This window comes from Rhinolophus hipposideros (assembly GCF_964194185.1).
Source record: "Rhinolophus hipposideros genome assembly, chromosome: 18".
NCBI lineage: Eukaryota > Metazoa > Chordata > Mammalia > Chiroptera > Rhinolophidae > Rhinolophus > Rhinolophus hipposideros.
In genome coordinates this window covers 7,918,283-7,938,342 of record NC_138064.1, presented here as the reverse complement: position 1 = coordinate 7,938,342, position 20,060 = coordinate 7,918,283, and the positions used below count along the sequence as shown (strand labels likewise).

Genomic DNA, 20,060 nt, shown 5'->3' with positions numbered 1-20,060 from the left:
AAAGCATTTTTGTATATTTTTACTTTATTTTATTTTTACTTTAAAATAATTTTTTAAAAACATAGATGCAATTCAATCTCATTTTAGAAAATCTAAAAAAATATAGAACGATGTAAAAAAGATAAACATTACTCAATCAGCCAGTGGTAAACCAATTTCACTTTTATTTTAAATACATAAAATATATTTAATATAGGTGAATATTTTCAACATTTGTAATATACTTTTGCAGCCTGATTTATGTCTTTGCTAATCAGCTGTTAAGTGGAGTTAAGTAAATTTTAAATGCAATTGAAAAAATATATATAAATAATTATATTGCAGTATGATAGGATGCAGTGTGGTATAGTTGAAAAGGGGGGGGGCTTTGAAATAAAAACACAACAAAACAAACTTGGGTTCCAGTACTGGCTCAGTCCCTTATAATGGTATGACTTTGAACACGTTCCCTACCCTTCCGGAACTTCACTTTTAAGAGTTTAGAGTTACACCATAAATTCCTTGAGGGCAGGAATGGGGTCTTACTATCCCTAAATTAGAGAGAGCCTGGCACACGGTTTGCAGTAGGGAGACAAGAGGTGTTTGCTGACTTGAGGTGCGCTGCCTGGAGAGCCACCTGAGTGACATTTTGGTTTTTGGTTGCTGGCGGGCTCCCCAGGAGAGGGCTAATGGGTGCACCTGCTGTTGTGTCCTGGCTCAGCCCTGTCACCGACAACAGTGCTTACTCTTTGTTTCAGTCTCCTTACAGGACGTGGCTCCCTTCTCATTCTGGTGTGGGACAACTAGTGCCCTCTCTTGAGCCAAATCACAGATTCTGTAGCAAATAGTCCCCCATGCTGCTCAGGGTCAAAGAGGAACACGGTGGGGGCTGGGTTGAGCTCTTGCACAGCCAGCACTTTATGTGGTATCTTATGGATGCATTAGACCCCCCGAAGTGGACTTGAAGCCCCGGGGGGTGTGGGGATTTGAACATAAACGTTCAGACCTGGTGCAGACACCAAGCGAGCAGAGTCCACTGTGACTTGTGCCTGAAACCTAGCCTGTGGCTTTTCTGATTTTACACGCCTTCTTAAAAATGGTGGAAAAAACATTCCTTCAGACCTGGCTGAATGCAGTTTTCAATTATCAGCACATTTTTCAACATGCAGCTTCAAAGGAAAGACGCAAATGACAAATGCCCTGGGTGATGTAAGTGACTGAGGTAGAATAGGAGCGTTCAGGATGAACCCTGAATAGTTCTGGACATGTTGTGAGGCGAGATAAATATTTTTCACATGAATAAGGTCAGGGCGCGTCTTGGTGTGAATATAGACTTGATGGCATCTTCTTGTTCACATAAAGTGACCAAGCAGCACACAAGTGTAATTGTGGATTGTTGTGATGCCTCAGCTTTCCCTAAGTGACCAATCTTCGAGACAACACATTTTGGAGAGACCAGCAATAAGCAAACATTACTCCACTCAGAAGAGTCCCATACTCTGTGGTGAGCTCATTTGAGCCCACCCTGCCCCCCACCCTGCCACAAAGGCTCTGATTTTCACTGTGTGCTTTTTTTTTTTTTTTTTTTACTGAAGACTGGAGACTCAAATACTGATAATTTTTATATTCAAAATTAAATTTATGAACTATGAACTACCCAGAAAGTTTTGAACTGGAATCTGAGGACAGTTTTATAATATTCATTCACAACAATTTCTTAAAGACATAGGCTATTGTTTTAATATAAATCAGGAGTTTTAAAATCATCTCTAGTGTTTTCAAGGGTTGCATGGCTATAAACCAAGACCAAATGATTTCAAATGATCAGATATTATTTAGGCAACATTTCTCATGTGTCAGTACTTTTAATGTTGTATACATAAAATTATAGTAAAAAGAGAACTGTAAACAAAATGTAGCCCTTCTGTTTTCATGGACAGCACACTCCATTACAGTAATCCGAGTTTATATTCCACCATCAAGTGTGGTTCTCCCATTAGTTCACTTTGTGACGGGTCATTAAGAATATCTCCAAATCCAATAGTGTCATCATTACCTCTCAAAATCTCCAGTGGAAGGTTTGAATTTGGAAGAAATGGAAGATGCTTAACTTGCTGAACCACCTTGAATTCCAATTGTAACTTTAGTGGAGCAAACAGACCCTGCATGTTTCTCGGTGTGGAAAAATTCATTTTATCTTGGTTGAGCTGGAAATTTTTTTCTGATAATTCAAGAGGATGACTGGGCAAAAGTTCATTTTTCACACAAGAAAAACCTTTTCGAAGAAGATCATCACTTTCAAAAGGTCCTTTTGCTGAAAGTTCAGTGAAAGGAATACTGTCCTTTTGCTGAGATCCAAGTTCTCTGGCGTTCATTTACAACTCGCTCTGAGAACAACCTGTCCACCGTGTGCTGTTTTTGCCACTCCCTTCCTTTGCCTGGTCATTCATGGTCTTCCGCAAACTCCAGTGATACCTCACCTTTCCCCCAATCAGAATTCATGGCCTCCCCCTCTCCAGTGCCCCAGAGCTTCATACTCATTACATAGCATTCATATTAAATGCTACTCTGACCTTCTCTTCCCCCAGACATCACCCTCCTGGAGGGCAAAGGCAATGACTTATTCATCCACTCCAGGGCTTAGCATCACACTGGGTACAGGAGCTCGGCACCCATTCACTGAATGGATGAATGAGAGATAACAGTCCTGGGAAACACTCTCTATTCCTGGGTAGAATGGGGCCACCTCTTTATGGAGACATACATGGGGGAAAAAACCAATGGAAGGCTTGATGTATTGCTAGGAGAATCCTGCCAGTGGGTGTCTTTTCCCTCTCATTGAGGCGAAAGGCACAGACAGATACGTTGCCCAGACATCAGAGGAGTCTTCCAAGACTGGCTTTAACAAAGAACGCATGCTTTCAACCCAGAGCTCCTGAGAATTTGTCCTAGGCAAGAAACTGTGCTAGGCTTTGATGGATGCCAGATGAACAGAATATGGTCCCTCTCCATAGGGAGCTCACAATATAGTTCACAAATTTACACAAAGTGGATGGTAAATACCAAACACCAGTCAAATGTTAGGTGATATGTAACTTTGGCAGAGCAAATGGGAGCAAAGGTGTTCCCAAGAGACAAACAAGACTGGTGACCTGAAAGAATATGGTATCTATCGCCACATTTTCCATAATTTAATTAGGAGAAAATTTTCTTTCTCATTGGTACCTAAAATAACAACTTCTTATAATCCGTGGTGTAACGGACTTGGTGAGGTGCAAGAATAGCAAATCCACAGTTGGTTCAGTGTAACAGGAGTATACGATAAAGATGAAGCATCAGGGAACTCTTCTTGGAATTGTCCTCAAGGAGCCTCGATTCTCAGAGGCGCCAGTGATCACAAACCTTGCACACGATTTCCTTTCCCTGAAAATACAACTCCAGCGTGTGTTATGTATTTGTTTTCATCCACGGCTTGGAAGGATGACTGCAAAGAGCGTTGTACTGCTCAGGACCAACCTGTACTTTGTACTCACAGATGTAGGCTTTTCTTTTACTCAGAGAGCTCCCATCAAGGGCTCTTCTGACTTTCCTGGCTCCTTAGCAATGCTGGCTAAAACTGGAGATCATTCAAAAAATAAAAAAGGAGCAAAAAAGAAAAAAGCCAGCTGTCTCTGAAGATTGGGGGAATCTTGGCGCTGTCATCATTCTCATCACTCTGCCTAGTGAAGAATTATGATCAAAAGGACCCTGCACAAAAGCAGGTAATGGAGTGTGAACTATGGAAGCGCTCAGGTTGGGCTCAGCTTTGATTTGTGTTCTGCTCCCTTGTACATCTCCGCCCATTTCCAGTGGGCTCGACTCCACTTCCAACTGGATTGTTCATTTAGGGTTGACAGTACTGAGTCCTTCAGCCGCAAGAATGGAGAAATGGACTTAGCTGTAGTTTTTAATAAGCTTCACTGTCTTAACAAGCTAAAGAATGTTTTCCCTTAGAGAGACACATGGATAGAAGACAATGAGCAGATTTGGGGTCTATTGTGGAGGATGACCCGAGAGGATTTATTTATTTAATTTCCCCCATTACAGACTATTCTCTGGCTGCTAATAAAAGGTTTGGCTCTGCTACAGTGAGTTTGTCCAAACTATTGTCATTTAGGAAGTGATGACAGTGGGTAAGAGCTAGGCTTTTTGCTCAGTGGTCACCCTCTGAAATCTCACATATGGAAAATCTCTTCTCACCTGGCACCTGAAATTAATGAGTATAATAGAAACAGACACTCCTGATAGTGTAGCAAAAGAAGCAAATGGGCCCGAATAAAAACCCTTGCCACAGGATCTGCTTCTCGACACACAGCTCAGATAGACTGCACGGAATCCTTTGGAAATGAAACAGAACTCTTAAAACTCTAATTATAATCCTATCTGTGCTGGCTGGAAACGCAGCCAACTGCAGAGAGCAGTCCATTAGATCTGCCATTTGTCTGAAGTCCACACTTCATTGAAAAGCCTTGAAAGCGCCTGGCAGTCACAAGAGCCAGGGTCCGTGAGACTACACTTCCTTATTGACCCTAAGTAGTAGCCTAAGCAATTCATCACATAGCTGGAGTGTGCCCAACAGTTTTCAAAGTGTTTTGCAGACATTATCATCTCCTTCAAACTTCACAAAGGTGTAAAAATTATTGCTCTCGTTTTACAGACCAGCAAACGGAGGCTCTAAGAGGCTCGGTGCCTGGCCAAGCACGTAGCTCGTAAGCATGGGATCTGGGGCTGAACACAGCATGTATGGAGCGCGTCCCTTCTAGATGCCAGCACTGCGCTGGGCTCTGAGCACATGCCAAGAACAAACTGGTATGGTTCCTGCCCTCTTAGAGAGTAGGCAAAGGTGTTCACCAACCAGTAAACAAATGTACAATTATAAATCATTTTAGGTGCTATGCGGAAAAGGAACAGGATGAAATGAGTAACAGAGGGTAATGAGGATGAGGGTGGTATAAACCTTCTTCACTAAGCTGATAGAGAAGGCTTCTCAAACAACACACAAAAAAGTGCCTGATAAACTGGAAAGGAGGAAGCAGAGTGAGGAGAAGCTGGGGCAGGCTTGGTAGGGACAGGGATCTGGTCCCACTTGATGGCAATGAGCCTGGAGCCAGAACACCATGGTAGGAGACGAGGCTCAGGGATAAACAGAGTCCAGGTCTGTGGGCTTTGTAGATGACAAAAGAGGTAGGGATTTGTCCTGAGAGCAATGGGAAATCATGGGTGGCTTTGTGGAGAGAGCTGCTTTGATCTGATCTGTGTCTTTAAAATATCGTGTCATGGGAGGAAAAAGCTTAGGGGGCAAAGGAGGGAGCAAAGAGATGAATTAAGAGACAATTTTGGTCCTGGAGAAGGACGGCGGTGGATTGGATAGAGAAATAAGTGGCGGTGGGGGTGGAGGAAAATGGACAGATTTGGGATCTGCTGTGGAGGGTGACCCGATAAGATTTATAAATGAGTCGATGAGAAGTGTGAAGGCGAGTGAGAATCAAAGCTGACTCCTTTGTTTCTGCCTTGGTCCCTGGGGAGGCGTAGCACAGGTGCTGGTGCCATATCACGCCTGGATCTGGGTCCTGTCTCTCAACTGGAACAGCGTGAGTTTGTCAAGTATGTCCCCTCGAGCCACCGTCCCCACTGCCTCTCCACAGGCACCTAAATTCATTCCCCTCAGATTTCCCTGGTTGGGTGGGAACAGAGGATATGGTTTTATATTTTGTAATTCTAATCAACAACCATCATCCAAGCCTTGCTTATGTTGGTGAAAAGGAAATAAGAAACAAAGGTATGAAAATCATCACCTAAAATGGTCCTCCTGCCAACCCTGTTCCCCTAAAATATTGGTCGCTAAGCTGGAGATGGTAGCACACCGCCCAGGTAGCAACAATGTACCTTTACCCTTTCTTTTGGCACGGAGTAGGCATTTAACGAGTGCTAGTTTTTCTCTCATCTGCTGAAGCCACCTTAGGACAACCACATATTCTCCATAAACTCTTTTTTAAAAAAGGAACTCAGAAACTTATCCTTGAAAAAACATGTTGTAACATCAACAATGTTTTTACTTTTCAATGGCTGATTTTTTTTCTTGTTGTTACTGCAGATATTTCCACTCCATTTGGAAAGATTAGGCTCTGTGGCTTAACCTAACAACCACCTGGAACATCATTTTTATGAGAAAATGCTCAGTGAGTTCCAAACGGCCAACGCTCCCAAGAACATGGGCAATGAGAGAGGCACTTTGTTGGGCAATTACCAGTAAGAACCGGGCGGAGGGCATTCCAGGGTGAGCAGAGGCCAAGTAAGGGGAGTGAGAGTAAATTAGCAAACTGTGTTGAGAGATGCAGGGCTGTTGGCTTGGCTGGTTTAGAAATAATAAAAAATGAAAAATAAAGAAATGGAGATGAAGAAACCAGTAGCCGTTCCATCCTGTTATTCATTTAACAGATACTTATTAGCACCTACTATGTGCTTAGAAGCTTGAGGATACAAAGGTGAATAAGGGAAGTCACAGACCAGCAGGGAAGACTGGTGACTGGAAAAACAATCTAGTCATTGCAACCTGTAAATGGTAGAGGGACCTGTTGGTGCTTTGAGAGCACAGAGGAGGAAGAAACGAATTCTGTCTTGGGTAACCAGTGACAGTTTCCTGGAGGAGCTGGGTGTTAAGGAATAGGAGGACCTCATTTAACAGAAAAAGGCAGGAAAGGCCTTTAGGAAGAGATCAGTAGCATTTTTTTAAAGACTTGCAGATGTGAAAGAAGAGTTGGCTGAGGCTAGAGCCCAGGAACCATAGGAAAGGAAGAGTGAGAGAGGTAGGAAGAGGCAGATGGTGAAGAGCCTTGCAGGTCAGACTTCAGAGCACAGGCTTCATGCCATGGTCTAGAATGTAGACCAAAGGTTTTCACACGTTTTCCCCTGCACCCCCTAAAAGAAATTTGAAAAACTATGTACCCCTTCCACATTTTAATGGAAGTTAAAATATTATTAATGGATATCAATTTAAATAGCTGCAAATAGTATAATTTTAGGCAGATCGTAAATATTACAATAGAAATAATACATTAATCTTCTACATGTATCCAAAGAAATCTAAACACTGTAGTGATTCATACTTACTCTCATCCACGTAAAAATATTTGATGAAACACTTCTTTCACAGTGAGAAATTTATGTTGACAATTCCTCTCCTTGAATTCATATTTCAATGAAAAGTCTACTTCCAGTGACTCCGAAGGCATCTTATATATTTAACCAAACAGGAATGAGGGGGAAAAAGTGGTGTTTTTTTAAAAATCTTTTGAAAGGTTTCCTGAGCACTAAATAGTGCTTTAAAAACAACAACCCATAGCTCAGTGAATTAATTTAAATGTCAATGACTTAGAAACATAAGAATTACTTTTTCCCTAAATCATCCATGTAAAGAAAATGATGTTTTGCAAAAATAAACATGGCTCATTATTGATTCTGTAACATTTAAAAGGTGGCAGAAAGAGGCACTGCTGTTCAAGCACAATAGAATCTGTGTTTCCTTAGTGATCACATGGGATGTATAGTTCAGTGTCAACAAATGACAGTAAATTGAAAAAGAGGCCCCTGGGGCTTTGCAGAGCTTAGTTCTGATGTTGAAGGATGTTCAAGACCATGTCCTATAGGCCCACACTCTGTTCCCACTGCAAAGGCTCCCCTTGGGACAGGAGCTGGGCTGTGTATGATGGGGATGTTGGCTCCATCACTCAGTAACTTCTGCGGTGGCCCCTTTTGGGGTGTCTCTCCAGTCACAACACTCCTCCCCCCTTTTTTGGAGAGCTGTCCCCTCACCCCATGACCCCGGTAGCCACATCTCTATTCTGAGGTCTCCTCACTTCCAGCTGCTTCTTATTTAGTGGCTTAAAGACTGAGCCCAGATTTTCTCTCCTGGGAAGTTGTAATGGCAATTGGAAGGAGAGTCCATCTCTGTGTGGGGTGAACTATTACATGTAAACTCTGGATGGTGGGAGCCTATTGTTGTTGGCCCAAGGGCCTAGAGCAGTAAAACCAGCTGGTCTGTAGGGACAGAGATGGAAGTCAGAAGAGACAACTCCCTAATTCCCTGGCAGCCATTATTTTTTGGCTCTTGGCTCATTTGTTAGGACTTGACTGTGTTTTTCTGCCTCTTGGTCCTAAAATTAATTTCTGGGATCTCATAAGAAAGTTTACTTTTTTCTTTTCTTTTTTTTCTTTTTTCTTTTTTATGCTTAGTCTAGTTCAAGTTTATTCCTGTTCCTTGCAATCCTAGGAATTATACTCTGCTGACCAAAATGGTGGTTAGTGACTCAATGTCTAAGAAATAAGCTAAGAGAATGGGCATAAGACAATAGCAAGACAATAGTGGCAACAATTTTTAAAAATACAGGATTTAGATATGACACAAAATTCATAAGAGACAAAAGAAAAAAATGGATAAACTGGACTTCATAAATATGTAAAACTTTTGCACTTCCAAGAATACCATCAAGATTTTATGCTGAATTGTAAAAGTTCCTTCTTTTACAATTCAGCAATAAAAAGACAACCCGAAATGGGCAAAGGACTTGAATAGACATTTCTTCAAAGAAGATCTACAAATGGTCGATATTTGGGGAAATGCAAATCAAAACTACAATGAGGTAGCGCTCCATATCTACTAGGATACTATAATGAAAAAGTTGGATGCTAACAAGCTAGATGGATAATAACTGCTCTAGAGAACAGTTCGGCAGTTCCTTAAAATGTTCAACATGGAGTCATCGCATGACCCAGAAGTTCCATTCCTAGGTATATACTCAAGAGAAGCGAAAGCACATGTCCAAGCAAATGCTTATACATCATTGTTCACAGAAGAATAATTCATGATAACTAAGAGGTGTAAACAAATGGCCATCATTAATAAATAGACAAACAATATGGGGCATATGCACACGGGATCTGTTGGTGCTGAGGCTCACATCCGGGTCCCTCTCCAGGCATTGCCTCCACCAAAGGGAGTGCTCCCCCTAGAGTTCACTTTATACCTAATGACTGTTCAATGTGGGGGTTCCAAGGCCTGGACCCACATCAGGACAACTCTAAGGAGCCATTTCAGCTGTGGAGCTTCCCATGGGATTGGCGGAAGCTTTTTTTCATGGATGTAGCACAGCCTGCCTTCTCCTCCGCACTCCTGCTGCCTTCATTCCCTGTTTTCCTCAAGAGCAGTCCTCAGTAAACTCCCCTGTACACAAATTTCTGAGTCTGTTTCCCCAAGGAACCACCTTCCGACAATACGACACCAAGTTGGACCGCCCGCAGCAGCTGGCTCAGCACATAGTCAGTGCTCAGTAAGTGTTGACGACACTGAGAACTCCTTTTGCACCCAACTTTCTTGTTATGACAACAGGGATAAGTCATACAGGCAGAGTTAGCGAGGAGCTGTGAGCTGACATGGAAATGGGTCCCAAATCATCATCAAACCTAATCAGCAACAGACTCTCTGAGCTCTTGGGCCATGGAGTATTTGTATGGACAACCAAAGTGAACTTGTGTGGCCAATCAAGATGGCCACAGATGCCCTGCACTCACCATCGCAAGCAGGCATCAATGTCAGCTCCCCTTGAGTCTGAATGGAGGGACCTGTGACTGCTTTGACCAATAGAAGATGGAGGAAGTGATGCTGTACCAGTTTCCAGACCCAATCCTTGAGAGACTGGCAGTTTCTAGTTCCTGTCTTTGGAACTCTCTCTCTGGAATGCCTGAGCTGCCATGTAAGAAGTCCTGCCATCCTGAGACTGCCCCACTGAAGAGGCCAAGTGTAAAAGCTCTGACAGACATTTCCAGCTGAGCCAACCTTCTATCACCTCCCTTTAACAATGTGCCAAACATGTGAGTGAGGCCATCTTGGATCATTCCAGACCCATCAGTTTGCCATCTGAATACCATCTAGTGACCTCAGTCAATCCTACGTGGAGCAGAAGAAGCACTAACCAGGCTCTGAAAAATTCTTGACCCACAAGATTGTGATATAACAAAATAGTTATTATAAAATTTGTTATGCAGTAATATACAACCAGAGAATCCCCTCAATGCCTCCTTTGAATTCTCTCTGCCTTGTTGGGAATGGGGGAGGGAAGGGAATGCGTGTCTCACGTCTGCTTTATAGCGATGGATGCCCAACGTCTCAGGCAACCTGCCGAAATCTAAACATTTAACTTGTAACCATCCTAGAAGTAGAACTTACTTCACTTAAGCCTTCATCAAGTGTATTTCCATTTAACAGGCTTTAGGGTTTTGTTTTGAGAAAATGTAATGGGGGTAAATAATTATTTGACAACAGCAAATAGTGGGTGAGAATGACCCCCTGGGCATGGTTCCAGGGGGCCACAGACCTCTGCTTCCAGGCCTGTGGGGAATAGATTTTCAGGGAATCTGGGTCTGAAGGTTTCAGTGTAGAAGGAGACTAGAATTATATATATAATGACCCGAGGTCATGTTTTTTGAGGAAATAGGACAGATTTAGATATTTTTCTGCACTGTCTCCAGAAATAATTCATAAGTGTCAGAATTCATAAGTGTCTAGACACATCTAGAGTTTCCATTTGTAGATATGGAGTCCATACTTGCACTTTGGATTCTTTTTCTGAGTAGCTCACTGAATAATTGATCGTCAAGGAGTTCTGAGAGGCTCCGTAGCTCCATGGACTGTACCATTGAAATGCCCACCACTGTTCTGGAAGCTCTAGGTACAATATGAATATCAAAGGTCTTACCCTACTTTTAATCCTCTTCAAAAATACCCGCAAAAAAAAAAATGAAAAAAAAAATAAACAACAACATGGAAATAAAATACTTCAAAAGATAAGTGAAGGAGTTGTTCAGTGTTCAGTGTTCCCAGGTGACTATCCTATTGTTGCCAGCTCTGAACTCCCTGAGAGAAAGAAGGAAACTGAGATCGTTGAATCCTTAGTGTGTGCAAATACCATAAATTTATATGCATGGCTTTGATTCTCATAGCACCCCTGTGAGGTGGGTATTACTAGTCCCATTTCATTAGTAAGAACCTAGAGTCGTGGGAGGGTTAAGTCACTTGCACAAGGTTTCACAGACAGTGAGGGATGATGCAGTAGGGGGTGGGGGGCAGTGATTCAAACGCAGGTGTGTCTGTCTGCGTTCAAACTCCATCTTCTTTCCACGGTGTGATGCTGCCTACTGCCCTTCTGAAAAGGGGTGAGAATTTCAGACTTTTAGAGTTGCCTCCCAACGGGAAAACAAATTCCAATCACCAATGAGGTGGAAGCCTTTTGTGACTAATTTAAACTAGCAACTGTATGGAGTTCGTCTACGCACACACACGTGCTTGTAATGTGAATGCTGACTCTAAGACTCAAAATTTTTCTATGTCAGTGACGTTATCAGCACGTGGACTCTTACAGCTATTGAGGTCATTAAACAGGTGATTTTCTGTGCAAGCAAAGTATATGATCACATTGTTATATAAAAAATGTGCGAAATATTTACATACCTACACAGATGTGGCCATTGGCGTGTCTGGTGCCAGGTCGGTCATCATGGGCTGGCAAGGCTGAGGGGTTAAAGGGCAGGAGAACGAAGAGAGAAGCCACCCAAAGGACTTTCCAGAGGGACTTCATCCTGAAGCTCTGTGCCAGGAGAGACCAGCCGGGCTACAGAAGCTGCTGAGTAAGCAATGCTGAAGTGGGGGCCGCCAAGTCCATCAGTGTCCCTCCCCTTCTATTCTGTCCTCTGACACACACCAAGGTCGCAGACAAACTTTTCAAGAAGTATGAAGGAAATAAACACACGCTCAAACACAGTTGCATTCGTCACTGCTGCAGAACCCTGAGAGAGGTTCTGGGAAGAGCTACAGGGTGTGTCTGCTGCGCAGTTGTTCTGAGCTAAAACCTGCAGGAAGAGGAAGAACCCAAGTTGCAGAGGTGTCAGCAACCGGCAGTGACATGCTTGCCAGCAGAAGTCAGCGGCGGCCGTGAACTTCAGGAGACTCGAGATCTGCTGGTTAGGAGGCCCTTCCTCTTTCATTCTTGCCAAACAAAGCAAAACTAAAACTAAAACTGAAACACACACACACACACAAACACACACACACACACACCCTGTAACAAATGGATCAGCAGCACCCACAAATTGTAGAAATTGTAATTCGTCATATTCAGGAGTTATTTCGTTTTGCTCTCAACAGCTGGATACAGTGAGGTTGGGTTCCTTATTTTGTTGCGAAAGAATATTCTGGTTAAGTAGTTATTTTCCTCTAAAGAAATTGGATTATTCTTCAAAGAGTCCAATTTTCTCAAGGCCTTCTCATGTGTTGTACAGAAAATGAGCAATACAGTCGCAGGCAGTCAGCATGGCTGGGTTTTAAACCTAAGAAGAAAAAAATGTTCCAGGTTAACCAATTCATATTTCCTGGGCTGTGTATGATGAAGCTCTTTGCTTCAGAATTTCAGAGTGTGTTTGCATTCCCCACCTGGGGGTGATTTGTTAATTTTTAAGGGACTGATTTTCTGTTTTGAAGATGAGAACTTAATGCTGTTTCTCTGGAGGAAAAAAAAATGGAACCAGATCAGTGAAAGAAAAAAGACATATAATCTAAGTGCTTTGTTTTCTAAAACAGGATACAGTAAAGGCATATGCCATTCTCAGACAAGATAAAGGGACTGGGCCAAAGTGCCACAATCTAGATAAGCATGAGATCATGCAATTTTTATTCTCCCTGTTTGGGCTATGAGGAAAGCTTATGATAAACTTTACAAAATATTAGGAAAGCTATCAAACTTGGTAGAGGCTCTTCCCCTCCCCTCTCCTTCTCTCGTTTCCCCCTCCCCTCCTCCAACTCCTGCTTTTACTTCAGAGCAGCATTTTAAGTAGCAGGCAGAATTTTAGAGTTGCATTCTTTCCAGGCTATAGGAAATACCACGTTTTATTCAAGCATTAACAAATGCCAGTTGGTTAAAACTCTGAATGTGCAGCAGAGGTAACACACCCAGAGTGTCTCCTTACTGGTAACCCCAGCGCAGATTGGACCAACAGACTCCAGGGATATCCTGGGTCATCGTGAGCCTGTGGCTTCCTTTGGGACCCTGTGACCAAGGGAAGATCTGGAGGTCATCAGGACTACCATAAGGGTCAGGCGTAGACAAGCCCCCGAGACTTCCTGGGGAAGCACTGGCTACAAAGACAAAAAGACCCAAGTCCAAATAGCATATCTATTGTTGACTTCTGAGTCATAGATCTGACCAGTGAGGCAACCTTTCCACGCTGCAGTTTGCTCATTTATATCGGGATAATCATAATATTTCTCTCAGTTGCTGGAAGGATGACGATAGATGATGTATCCAAACCACAAAGCAGTGTGCATGGCAAGAAGTAAGTGCTGAGTAGATCAAAGCTCTGGGGAGTATCCTAGCAGTAGTGTGATGAAATCTGCACCCAGACCGGCCAGGCTTCGAGAGCATTCTAAGATACCTATGGTTGCTGCAGGCCACGAAGTGGGGAAGCGGCATGGACGGAAGGGGCCGCATGGACAGACCGCCTTCGTGTGCCAGAAGCACTGCAGGAGCACAGCCTAGTTGGCTAACCGTAGGTGGTGAGAGTCTTCAGATGGCTTCCAGAAGAACATCTGGCCTTCCAAGGTCCTCCTGGTGTAGATTTATAGCTACAAGCAGGCCTGGAAAATCTCAGGGGGACAAGAATTTCTTCGTGAAAGGCTGTATGCAAGTTTTAGGCCCTTGGTTTTGTGTGTGTGTGTGTGTGTGTGTGTGTGTGTGTGTGTGTGTGTGTGAGAGAGAGAGAGAGAGAGAGAGAGAGAGAGAGAGAGAGAGAGAGAGAGACCCAGGTGGTTCCACCCATAGCCATCCCATGGATGGTGAACCTGAGACACCTGGTGTGCTCAGGCATCGGGCTGCCCGTTGGGCACCACTGACTCAGCTGTCCCTCCCTGTTTCCAGGTATTCCTCGGCTGTAGTGGTATGCCATGGCAGTATGTGGCACGTAGTAGGACTTCCATCAATGGAAGCAATTTTCAAGCTTGAAGGGGGGGTTCTTACTGAGCAGGGTTGAAAGAGGAACACGGAAATCAGGAAGTGATCTTGCCAGCTGCTGCTGGCGCGAGGGCATGTGCCTATCCGCCACTAGATAAAACTTTATTCCTGTCACCAAGACTGTGGTTTATAACAACTAGTTGGACTGTGTACAATGTCCCTAGACGCCTGCTGTCAGATGCTCCAATTCTGATTTTCTCAAAATCTGCTTTGAGAATGAGATTTGTTCCTTGGAGTACTTCGTCACTGAGAGAGCTCCGATTCAAACCATACTCTGTCTCTGTAGGCTGAGGGTTTACCATGCCCTAACGTTACATGCGTGACTCTGGCTTGTTCTGCCTGAATATACTTCCTAATTATTTTTTGACCTGCCTTGGCCTCAACTATCTCAGTCACAGCAAATTCCTTCATCAGGAAAAAAAAATACCTCCTGGGTGACAGGAGATATTGTAAAAGCTGTTGTTGTCACAAAAGCACCTCTTCTCTTTGGCTTCTTCCTCTTTCTGACACCAAACATCCCTCTCATTGCTTCTGGCTTCCAGGATTCTGTACCGTGCTGCTCGGTTCACACCTACCCTCTCCTCCCCAGTTAGAGTTTATTTATTCTAGCTCCATTCAATCCTCTCTCTGTTCTCTGCTAGGGAAATGGTAAATTAATCCATGACAAGGGTGCATGTCGGCCAATTAAAATTGTTTTGGGCTTAGGATCGGGGAACTTCCATCTTTATCCTGGTTTCACTACCTACTAGCTGTGTGCCCTCGGCAGGCAGATCCATTTTTCTGGGTACACGTTGATTTACTTATAATATAAAATGGGGTCTGTAATGCCAGTTATTACAGGAAGGTTGTGAGGATTAAAGAGACAATTGAGGGAAAAGAAACCTAATGGTAAATGTTAGATCAATTTAAAGCTAATGATGAATTAATGTTATCCTTCTCAAATAAAATTGGAATTTTAACATGTTTTGCTTCATATATCTTCTGAGAACATTTAAAGGGATTTTCATTTTAATAATGCACGTAAGTAGATACACATAAGTAGAAATTTGGAAAACCCAAGAGGTGTGACCAATCATGGGTACTCTCACTGGAGGGACGGACAATTGTCATGTCCAAAGGAAGTGACCACATCCAGGGGAGACAGTGTGAAGACTCAGGAACCCATCTTCCAAGAGACACACTGGTAGCTGCCAGCAGGAAGAGACACACACCAGGAAATAAGCGAACCAGCCTCGATGCATTAAAAGTAGCAATGCATGGCCTGGCAACAGTGCAGAGTGACTCAGACACACAGTAGGACCTGGGTTCCAACACTTCTTTTTCGCTTCCCACAAGCCCCACCCTCTCTTTCATGCACTTGGAGTTTCCTAAGATTTTTAGAGTTGCATTCACATCATTGGCAGAGAGTAGTAAGCCACTAAAAACTACAACTGCCTTTTAAGGAGAGTGGATTCTGTTAAGTAGAATTTCTTTTGTCTGCTGGGCACCTGATGGAAAGTTTGGGGAAAGAAGCTGTGACAAGTGAATTGCTTTTTATGAGTGAGGCAGATGAATTTGGACAGAATCTAACAGAAGAGAGGAAGAGCAGAGAAAGGAGAGACAGAGGGAGAAACAGGGATGGATGAGACAATAGGATCTTCCTGGCTAAAGAGCCAAGAGAGGTGCTGGGAGGTTAGGGAGGAAAAGGCCTGAAGCTAAGAGAAAGGTCCAGTGTAGTCTTGTAAATTGTCTGTTGTGCCATGTAAGAGATAATACTTTGTCCAGATCTGAACGGGTTTTTGTGGGAATCAGTGAGAACAGGTTCCATGTTTGGCTCAGAGGAGGGCAGAGCTAAGAAGGCACAGGCAAAAACAAGTGTGGAGGCAGAGTGACAAGAAGACACACTCGGGGGTCCATAGGTACCGCGTTTCCCCGAAAGTAAGACCTAGAGGGACAATCAGCTCTAATGCGTCTTTTGGAGCAAAAATTAATATAAGACCTGGTTATATTATATTATACTATATTATATTATATTATATTATATTTATTATATTATATTATATTATACTATGTTACATTACATTATATTATATTGACCCGGTGTTATGTTATGTTATATTATATTATATTACATTATATTAACCTGGTCTTATATTACATGATACCTGGTCTTATACTGTAGTAAAGTAATACCAGGTGTTACATTAATTTTTGCTCTGAAAGACGCATTAGAGCTGATTATCCGGCTAGGTCTTATTTTCGGGGAAACATGGTATCTTAAGGGGGGCTTTGGACTCCCATAGACTATAAACTGGGGAGAAGGTGGGCTTAAACCACTTTTACCTAGATCTCCAAGTGTAGAGTTAAGTTTGAATGCACATAACAGAATAAAATAAAATAAGCATAGCTGAAATAAGCTTGAAGCTCATTCATTTCTTCTTTCATTCATTTTTAAACAAAAGAAGTCCGATGTTAAGCAGTTCAAGGCTGGTGTGGAAGTCCCATGGTGTCTTCAGGGACCTAACCTCCTAATTTTTTGTCCCACTAACCTAGAACTGACTTAGAGCTTTAAGATCAGCTAAAGGTCTAAAATGGCTGCTACAGCTCCAGCCATCATGCTTATGTCCCAGGCTGGTAGTAGAAGAAAGACGAAGGCTAGTGGAGCTCACATCTTCCCTTATTAGAAGCTTCTTTCCAAATCTCCTCCAATACTTCTGGTTACATCTCACTGGCCGTCCCTGGCTACAAAGGATGCTGGGAAATTGAGTCCTATAACCACTCTTAACTTCAAGGGAAGCTAGTCTTTATTCTGTTGGCAAAGTGCTCAGCTAATAATCAATTCTAAGTAGAAGGAGAAATAGAATGTTGGGAAGCAATTGTTAACATGTATGTTATATATACATACATGTGAATATTGTTTCTTTCTGAATTGAATGTGTTTGATTACCTTGCAATATGAATTTCTGGAAGGTGGAATGGGCACACTGGCCTGTCCTATTCTTCCTGATGGGGTTTTCTTTGAATGTTGTGCAGATACATGCTCCCTAAAGGCACTTTTCCCTCCATTCTTGTCCTGGGGAGCTCATGAAAACCCAAGTTGACAAAGATTCTCATGAAAATCAGAGACTGAGATGACAGGGGCTAATCTGTGGTCAGGGGACTATCAAGAATAGGCCCCTGCTTGACTGCGGAATTGGCCACTATGTTTAAAATATATTCAGATTAGTTACATCGCTTCTGGAGATCCGTTCATGGAGGAAGCCTAAGAAAAATGCACTAAGCCTTCAATGAACCGTGAACGAAATGCTAAAAGCAGCTTCAAGGTGCCTAAGGATCACGTGGATGGAGCAGGATAGTGCCGCTGAGAGGACCCTCCAATTATATGGCCAATTAGAGCGGTCACGTTCGGGCGGTCTGACTGATGAACAGGCTAAATGAGAGGCAAGCCTGAGAACTTGCCTCGGCCTGAGTGGGGCTGACTGTTTCATTGCGCTGGCCCCAGAGCAGCATTCCAGGCTCCTTTGGAATTCCTACACCAGGGCCTATGGTCTCCCCCAGTCTTCCAAGTCATTGTATCCGGCGTTAGTGAACAGACAGCATAAGCGGGGAGGAGAGGACTATGGAATCGCTTTGCACGGTCCCTGGCAGAGCAGGTGCTGGAAAGGCTGCACCCAAATCCACATCCAAACTCCTGCCAGTGTTTGTGGTGGGAGGACGACGGGAGGGAGAGAGGGTGTGATGGATATACTTTATAGACATGGGCAAATAAAGAACCAGAACACATATATCCCTAAATGACCTTAGGTTAAGATATGCTGCACCTTCAGAGACAGAGAAAGACACGGAGAATAAATTAAAGACAAAATGAAAGCTGAAGAAATATAGTGATCTTAGTCAAAAATACAACAGGTCGTATCGCCTGTTGCTTACAACCCTCCCCCCCAAAGTTCCCCATGGCCCACCAAAGAAAGAGTGAAATCCTCAAAGGGCTCACAGGGCAGCTAGTCACTGGAGCCTGCTCAAGTCACATTTCTAATCTCTTCCACTTGCCCTGTATTCTGGTGACACCCAATTACCAGTGACGTCCCCAGACATTCCCAGCTGTTCATGCCTCTTTCATTGCACGAGCTTTCCCTCTTTCAGAAGATCCTCCTCCTTATCTTCCAGGACACTTCTCCTTTCCCTTCAAGGCCACCTCTTCTCAGAAGCCTTCCCTGGTCCTAGCCAAGCAGAAGTGCTGGCTGCATCCTCGGTTCTTCCAGGACACACCTGGCCTCCGTGAGCCCTTGACTTCTCCAATGGCCACCAGTGGCCAGAGGGCAGCATATCTAGTTCCATCACCGCAGGACAAGCACCTGAATCCTGGCAGTTATTCAATAAATATTCATGGGGGGAAAAAGAGCAAGAAAAAAGAGAAAATATGTTAGATATTATAGCAGTATCATGGAGTAGATGAGGACATTTTTTGGAATGGTCTCAGGAGTATTATGGAAAAAGAAAGCGTTAAAGGCGGGGCATTTGAAGTCCAAAACTAAACCCTAGTGAAAAGGCAGGTCAGCAAAGCATGGAATAAGGGCCGAGCATCCGAGTTAGGATTTGAAAGGCAGCCCCACCACTGGGTAGAGAAAACAAGACGCGAAAGTGTTATGCTGTGAGGGAGTAAAGTCTAGAGTCATGCAATTTCCTCCCGGTTTGTTATGGTTTTTGTAATAAGATGGCAAAATTTGTTCCCCTAAAGACCGTGGACCTGAGCCAGCCCGGACTAGTGGAGAAAGGCAGCAATGGTGTCGCCTTGCTGAACCCCAGAGCGAGCTGCTCTGGGGAGCAATATGGAAGGGTTCAGCCGGACCCAGGTTCACCTGCCAGAGACAGAAGACTGGGGGCCTTTGTGTCTGCACCTGCAACAGCTGGTCCTCTTTCAGCAGCTCGGAGATGCCTTTACAATTTACTGCTTGCCATGATTTGAGGTGGGAGGAGGATGGCTGCCTTAAAGATTACAGAGGAGCAAAGTGAAGTGACATCAGAGGGACAGTGGGACTGAGTACCTGGCCTAAGGGACTGGGTGGGGGGAGGGGCCTGCTAGTGTGACTTAGCCTGCATTTTTCTCCTCCTTCTACATCCAGAATAGTGCTTTTAAAAGTCACTTTCATCAAAATTCCTTGTCATTTCACACAGTTTCAGTGTATGTGTGTGTGTGTGTGTCCATGTGTGTATGTGTATGCTGGATAAGGGACGGCCCTAAATTCCGTGACACTCCTGCCATTGAGAAATGGGGTCCATTTGCCCTCCTCCTGAATCTGGGCTGGGCTGGGACTGCCGACCAATACAGTCTAGAAGAAGTGTTCCTGCGCTAGTGGCAGGCTGAGGCTTTGAGAAGACTGGCAGCTTCTGCCTTGGTTTCTTGGAGCTCTGGGCTTCTGTGTAAGAAGCCTGATTACTCTGCTGCAGAGATTACATGCAGACCCTGAGACCACAGGGAGAGGGAGGCGTCCCCTGCTGACTCAGCCGTCACTCCAAAGGCACCCGTCATGGGAATGAGACCAAGTACAACCTTCCAACTAGAGTGAAGCTAGTTTGGACCCTCCAGACTAGCCCAACTGCCACTTCAGTACCAATAAGCCCTGCCCCCTTTCCCCAGTTGATATTACGTAGAACAGAAGAACCAACCAGTGGGGCCCTGCCAGCAAAAGAGATAATGAAATGGTTGTTTTAAGCTCCTAAATTTGGGGTCATTTGTTATGTGACGGTAGATAATAAGAACAGTGCGTGAAGTTAGACCAGGTTATAGAGGTAGTTAGTTGGCCAGTCTCCGTCATCCAGGCTGTTCAGAGTTTAGGCAGATCTCTGTTTCTTTGGTCTTTCCTTCTGGGGTTACTAAGGTCTTTCCTTTGGGATCAAACCCATCCACAGGCACTGGACTTTTCTAGTGATCAGAAGTGGTTGCTGCAGGTGCCAAAGGGAAAACAATCCAGACTCAGAGGACGAAAGGACCATGGAAAACCTGCAAGG

At 43.8% G+C, this 20,060-nt stretch overlaps 2 protein-coding genes across 2 annotated transcripts in view; both read right to left on the bottom strand.

Moving 5' to 3' along the window:
• Positions 1 to 11,909, bottom strand: part of AOAH (acyloxyacyl hydrolase) — a 136,072-nt gene extending 124,163 nt beyond the window's left edge. Inside the window, exon 1 of the mRNA XM_081079479.1 lies at positions 11,522 to 11,909. Coding sequence (XP_080935605.1) covers positions 11,522 to 11,648 — 127 coding nt within the window. The 5' untranslated portion in view covers positions 11,649 to 11,909. The remainder of the gene's footprint in view (positions 1 to 11,521) is intronic.
• LOC308510495 (proteasome maturation protein-like) lies at positions 1,929 to 2,354 on the bottom strand (the record flags this gene model as incomplete). The annotated part of the gene is made up of 1 exon (XM_081079787.1): positions 1,929 to 2,354. The coding sequence occupies one exon, from the start codon at positions 2,352 to 2,354 to the stop codon at positions 1,929 to 1,931; it is 426 nt and encodes a 141-aa protein (XP_080935913.1).
• Positions 11,910 to 20,060: the final 8,151 nt, after the last annotated feature.